The sequence below is a fragment of the Carex rostrata genome, chromosome 25 (assembly GCF_964058835.1).
Source record: "Carex rostrata chromosome 25, lpCarRost1.2, whole genome shotgun sequence".
NCBI lineage: Eukaryota > Viridiplantae > Streptophyta > Magnoliopsida > Poales > Cyperaceae > Carex > Carex rostrata.
In genome coordinates, this window is record NC_135942.1 from 1,140,187 (window position 1) to 1,146,677 (window position 6,491).

The 6,491-nt window shown below is 35.6% G+C and overlaps 1 protein-coding gene across 2 annotated transcripts; it reads left to right on the forward strand.

Annotated features, from left to right (window-relative positions):
- Positions 1 to 381: 381 nt before the first annotated feature.
- Positions 382 to 5,924, forward strand: LOC144543838 (calmodulin-binding receptor-like cytoplasmic kinase 2). 2 transcript variants are annotated; one of them, XM_078292268.1, is made up of 7 exons: positions 382 to 823; positions 1,159 to 1,397; positions 2,128 to 2,296; positions 3,560 to 3,649; positions 3,880 to 4,184; positions 4,933 to 5,224; positions 5,370 to 5,924. In XM_078292268.1, the coding sequence occupies exons 1-6, from the start codon at positions 493 to 495 to the stop codon at positions 5,131 to 5,133; spliced, it is 1,335 nt and encodes a 444-aa protein (XP_078148394.1). In that variant the 5' UTR covers positions 382 to 492; the 3' UTR covers positions 5,134 to 5,224; positions 5,370 to 5,924. The 2 variants fall into 2 exon arrangements, with proteins under 2 accessions (XP_078148394.1, XP_078148395.1); XM_078292269.1 differs by having other exon boundaries at positions 1,162 to 1,397.
- The last annotated feature ends 567 nt before the right edge of the window (positions 5,925 to 6,491 follow it).

The following is a 6,491-nucleotide window of genomic DNA, read 5'->3' on the forward strand; positions in this document are numbered from 1 at the left end:
TTTTTTTTAAAAATATTTGTAACAAAATTTCTTTCCATCCATTACACCTCAATTTGGAAGGAAAACCGATTCTATTAATTATAATGATACATTGTTAAATCTTTCACCTCCTATACCCTTCAACTCCAACATAATTTTATCAACCAAACACAATTCAACGAAAAGTTTGTGTTCTTTTCCATTCCCTCCTTTCCTCTACTCTACATCCAAACAAGGTGTTAAGTCCCAACCCCCGGTCAACGCGGGTAAATATATTGATAGAGGTGTTTTCACTTCATACAGTGCACCACTCAAATAATTTTTCATTTTATCTTCTATTGATCTTGCACTGCATGAAGATAAACCAGCTATGTCAATATCTTTACCGGGTCAAAGTACTCAGACGACGGAGTCTTCTACCCGATAGAATTATTCAATTGCACGCTCTAAACAGCTCGCGCCACTCATCAGACGCAGTTTTCAAGACTTCGGCAAACGAAGAACTTTTCAGCGATGGCGTCGCTCTCTTCCGATGGAGGCGGAGGCAGGAGAAGAGCTTCGACCTCCACCGAGACTCCTGACAGGTGGGACCCATTCTCTTCCGACCACCGCCGAAACATATCCGGTGGAGTAAATGGAGGCGGAGGCAGGAGAAGAGCGTCGACCTCCACTGCGACTCCTGACAGGTGGGACCCAACCGCCAGTCCGTTCTCCATTTCTTCGGCTGCCACGGTTGAGAAGGGGCAGCGGAAGGTTGGAGGTTTCTTCAAATCCATGCGGCTTTGCTTTGGTGTCTCTGAGAAGGCGTCGTCGGCTCCGGAGACCATGTCGAAGAATTCCTCCTGTGAGTTTTTTGATTCTTTTCTTTTCGTGTTTTTGTTTAGTGCAGATTTTTTTTTTGTGTGCGTGTGTGTTATGAACAAAAGGTTGATCAGTGTATTTAGTGACCATGATCAGTGTAAATTCTGAAGATGTTTTGTATTATGTTATGATCGTACACCAATAACTTGAGAACCATACTTCCTTCTAGAAGGTGCGGTTCCATGATTTCATAAATTTCAAAAAGATTAAAATATTAAATGCATATTCAAAAGCTATTCATTTTTTAAGGATTGGAACTTTCAAAATGAGTTAATTTGGTGCGTTTTTATTTAATCACCACTCATGTTTTCATGTCAGCAGCACAATTTCGTAGCCCATATAGTGGTTCATACAGCACAAGGGGAAAGCAATCGGGTAGAAATGCATTTGGCAACTTCACAAATGATATCCAGAGTTGTGTTTTCACCATGGAAGAGATATGGCGTGCAACGAAGAACTTCTCCCCTGGGCTCAAGATTGGACAAGGAGGGTTTGGCACGGTGTTCAAAGGGACGCTTGATGATGGTACACTTGTTGCAGTTAAACGTGCCAAAAGGGTCAGAATTCCTTGTTTTTTTATCTTAGATGGACTTACAACGAGTGATTTTCATCTTTGGAGATATCAATTATACAATTTGACAAAGTGCCAATGCAGTTCAGGTGTTTATAAAGCTGGAATTCTCATAGTTTTTTCAATGGACCTGGTTTCCATGCTGTTTAGTTAAATAATGGCCTTTTTACATCGTTTAACTGCCAGCAGTCGAAGTGATGTCAACACCTTAGGCTGCTAAGTAAAATAATGGCCGAGCTGTTAAATTCAGCAATGGGATTTCTAACTTTGCAATTTTACAAATGTCGTAGGTAGTTTGTTAATTTAAGGAGTTAATTTTTCCAAATTGAAAAAGTCATTCATACGGGGAACTCAATTGGTATTTATAATCAGATTATTCAATTTGGAATGGGGAACTCAATTGGTATTTATAATCAGATTATTCAATTTTATTCCAAAATCTAAAAACATCTATTTATTCTGTTTTGATGTCCTGCTATTTACATGAAACCTCAACTTACCAGAAAAGAAATCATGCAACCATATAAGATATGTACCAATATCATGATGTAATAGATCTGTTATACATTAGTACCATATGACTTGTTTTGGGTATCCTTTTTCTCTTTAATGAACCTTTTTATGCATATCATGTCAGCAATTGATCAAGTTTTATTTTATCTATTTGGGCAAGAAATGGACCCCAAACAATAACTGTCGATTTCTCTTCTATTCAGAGTCTATATAACCCTCACGTGTGCGTGGAGTTTAAAAGTGAGATAAAGATAATGGCTAAAGTAGAGCATTTAAATCTCGTGCGGTTCTATGGATACCTTGAGCAAGGAGATGAAAGGATCGTCGTTGTGGAGTATGTACCAAACGGAACATTACGGAATCACTTGGATGGTACGTGAAATCAGGTCTGGTATATATATATATATATATATATTTAGAGTACGGCTAACGCGCTTCCTCTAGCATATGGGCCGAAATGCTTCCGGTGGAAAGTTGAAATTTCAAAATCCAAAAAGTCGATCTGAACCGTTCATCTCCTTCTCCATATTAATATCTGCTTGGAGACCAAATTTTACATTTTTCTGAAATTTTTTACTATTTATTAAGCCACTTTGAAAATCGGTGATCCAACGGTGGCTTAACAAAACAGTAAAACCATTGGATCAGCGATTTTCAAAGTGGCTTAATAAATAGTAAAAAATTTCAGAAAAATGTAAAATTTGGTCTCCAAGCAGATATTAATATGGAGAAGAAGATGAACGGTTCAGATCGACTTTTTGGATTTTGAAATTTCAAATTTCCACCGGAAGCATTTCGGCCCATATGCTAGAGGAAGCGCGTTAGCCGTACTCTATATATTTATATATATAGAGTACGGCTAACACGCTTCCTCCAGTATATCAACAATATGCTTCTGGTCTTCAAAATCTATCGAATCGGCTTCAAATGATAAATCTAAACCGTTCAAACCAATGTCCTTAACGAGAGCTTCGTATCCATATAAAAAAAATTTAAGTTTCGAATATATTTACTATCAAGTCAAGCGGTCAAAAAAATTTAAGTTTCGAATATATTTGCTCATTTTATTGACCACTTGACTTGATAATAAATAAATTCGAAACTTAAATTTTTTTATATGGAAACGAAGTTCTCGTTAAGGACATTGGTTTGAACGGTTCGGATTTTTTATTTGAAGCCGATTAAATAGATTTTAGAGGCCGGAAGCATATTGTTAATATACTAGTGGAAGCGCGTTAGCCGTACTCATATATATATATATATATGCTGACCAAACATTTTGTTCCTTGTATATAATTTTATCTTGTTTTGTTTTCCCAATTTTATCTTTCGAGTAGAATCCAAATCCAAGTTCTGATAAAAAATCTCATGAACTGTTTTGGCTTCAGGTCTGGTGCAGGTTCCATTCAGATCCTAATACTTACAAGTCTAATGCATTACTTTGCCGCACGTTGCATTTTTTTTTCTAATTTGATTGTTTGGCCCTTTTTCATTTTGGCTTTATATTTAACTTTACCATAATTGTTTGTCAAGAGCCTAGTCAGCATTTTGAGCTACTATTTTAAAAAAACCAGGCAGTACAAGAAGTTTTAGTTATGTGCAGCTTGGTTGAGATATATATAATGTATTATGCAGGACATCAGGGTAAATGGCTAGACATGGGTGCACGTCTAGATGTCGCAATTGACGTTGCTCATGCCATCACTTATCTCCACATGTATGCAGGTATATGTTTGTACTTATCATATCCATACCTGACATTTGGCAATCCTCTCCCCATTTTATATGTTGCTTGTTTTCTTTTATATTTCATAGTGCAGGCCCAAAACAAGATGAGGATTGACTAAGCATTTAAATTAAATTCCGTCTTTAAAATCATATTTTGTGATTGAGTGCTATTTCATGTACTGCAAATTTAAAGTACTAAGCTAAGTTTATCTTCATTATTTTTCCAGATCATCCAATAATCCACAGAGATATAAAGGCATCCAACATCCTTATTACTGAAACCATGCGTGCGAAGGTTGCTGATTTTGGTTTTGCACGGTTCGGATCGGGTGATTCTGATTCTGGTGTGACCCATGTTTCAACCCAAGTCAAAGGAACTGCCGGTTATCTTGACCCAGAGTATCTGAAGACTTACCACTTGACTGAGAAAAGCGACGTGTATTCCTTTGGCGTGTTACTGGTGGAGCTGGTATCAGGTCGAAGGCCAATAGAGCCCAAGAGAGAACTTCAAGCAAAAATAACAGCAAAATGGGTATATTTATTTCTTGCTCCTTTTTGTAGTTTATTACCTTTTCTTTTATGCCTGATTATGACCCACTACCTTTTGTGAATTCACTTCTACTTCCTTATGTGCTAAATTTTTTGGTTTTGTAGGAGCTCTAATTGGGTAGTTTATTTATTTATTTATTTTTAATTTTCTGTCCTTTTTTTTTTATTTGTTTTGGCCAACAGAAGGTCCTTATCGATAAAGTCCTCTTATAGTTGTATCAAACGGACTGCTACTTTACTGAGAAACTAAGAGTTAGCTCTCTACTATCATTTGTGGTTTTAGTCTGTTCGATTTTTATTTCCTTTTTGCCCCACTTTGTTCCTTTGCAAGAAACAGTTGTCTTTGCAAAAGAAACTTTTTCTGATATCGAAGATCAAGATCAGAGATTGCCATTGAATTTTCGTTAAATTAGATGATGCTTTGCAATAATAGCAAGTGACGGGTTGCTGTCTTGTTGCAATTCTCTCTGATAAGATGATGAACTAATTAAGATGATTTCTTTTACTTTCTTTCAGAAAATTTTCTCTGCAGTCTCTTTCGTAGTTATTGTGCAATGCTTAATGCGTCTCAACTGTGTCAACAGATATCCAAATTATGTTTGGTAGGCACAAAAATGGTCACAGAACAGTCAACATTTATCTAAATGACCGAAGACATAAGCACTTAGATGAAGTTTACGTTAATTACACAAACAAACAGAACAACAAATGTTTACATATGGTTTGAACAGGCAATGAAGAAGTTCACAGAGGGCGAGTCAATAGAGGTTCTGGATCCTGCTCTTCCCAGAAATGAGGCAACCATTGTGGCACTGGAGAGGGTACTGGAGCTCTCCTTTACTTGTCTGGGTCCAGAAAGAAAGGATAGGCCCAGCATGAGGCGGTGTGCTGAGATCCTTTGGAATGTTCGGAAGGATTTCAGAGACCTATAATTATGCTTCATCAGATTCAGTTGGCAAAATTTCTGACAGTAAATAGTTATTTACTTAAGGTGGAAAATGAGTTCAGTAATTACTGATAGAGGTAAGCATGAATTCTTTTCAGTTTGATTTCTTGTTATGTTTCATTTTTTTTTATAATTAGGATCAATTGAGTCTAGTTTAGCCTTAATAGTAGTCTGGGATTCTGAATAACTCTGAACCAATCTGATACTATTGTTTTGTTTCAGTGCTTGGTACTTAGTGGTCCTACATGGCTTGTTAGTCCTTTCGAAAAAGATTTGTAAATTGTTGTTACTGGCTGTACTGAGTTCAAAGCTACATTTATAACAGCCAAATTGCAATCATTCATAGGGGAGAAACACATGGACCATATTGTAGATCAAAACAAGGTTGTAAGGGTAAAACTAGAATTTGTTGTAAAGATAGAAGATTATAGAATAGTTTTTGTTAATGTATAAAGTATAGGAACTGCTAGTGATGTTTGGGTTATCTTTTGTGTATATTAGGGGTTTCGCGTGTGTTTGGTAGAATGGAATGCATGCATAATTTTTCTATGCAATTTATTATTTCGATCTTTATAAGCTGTACTGGATAATATCACTCTTGACTTGTATCATAATTCTTGGACCAAAGTCGAATAGTGTTTTTGAATTTTGAAGATAGCATGTATGGTTTCATGTAAAAACTAGAGATGTTTTTATGGCACAATAATGTAACTTTGTTGTCTACTCAAACTGAAGTGCTACTAAATTGATAAAAAATTATCACCAAATGTGGCCAAATCATGTTTTCCTGGCATAATATATTTTCTTGTCTTCCTTTTAAATTGAGACATTTGTTAAACTCCCTTTTGATGTAATATATTTCTTATCTTCATTGTGACTTGTCTGTAGTTTTGGTAGTGTTTAGCAATTCAATTATATGGAGATATTATCTGTTCTCTTCGAAAATGCAAATCTTATATCTTATTCTTTATTGACGGTACAATCCAAGCTTCTCATTTGGTATTCCAATCCCACTAGTTTTGACTTCGATAGAAAGATTTAGATTAATTATTTTAAATTTTATAAAAAATATAAGTACACTTTGTCTACATTTTGTGCCAGGTGTCCAAAGATTAATGAAGGACTACATTTCTAAAGTTTACCTAACTAGTTGACATTATATTTAATAATATTTGCTTAGAAAGGACTTTTGACTGCAAACTTAAGAGGCAAGTACAGGTCAAGCATTTTGTTTAAAAATAACAACCCTGATAACCATCCTTATGAATCCACCTAAAATTTTCATACTTTTAATGCATCTTAAAATACATATTTAACTATTGCATAATGCTCACTTTCTTATTA

Coding starts and splice junctions, on each gene's coding strand:
- LOC144543838 (XM_078292268.1), top strand. CDS start 493: ATGGCGTCGCTCTCTTCCGATGGAGGCGGAGGCAGGAGAAGAGCTTCG. Junction 2,297..3,559: donor ATTACGGAATCACTTGGATG/GTACGTGAAATC, acceptor TGTATTATGCAG/GACATCAGGGTAAATGGCTA. Junction 3,650..3,879: donor TTATCTCCACATGTATGCAG/GTATATGTTTGT, acceptor TTATTTTTCCAG/ATCATCCAATAATCCACAGA.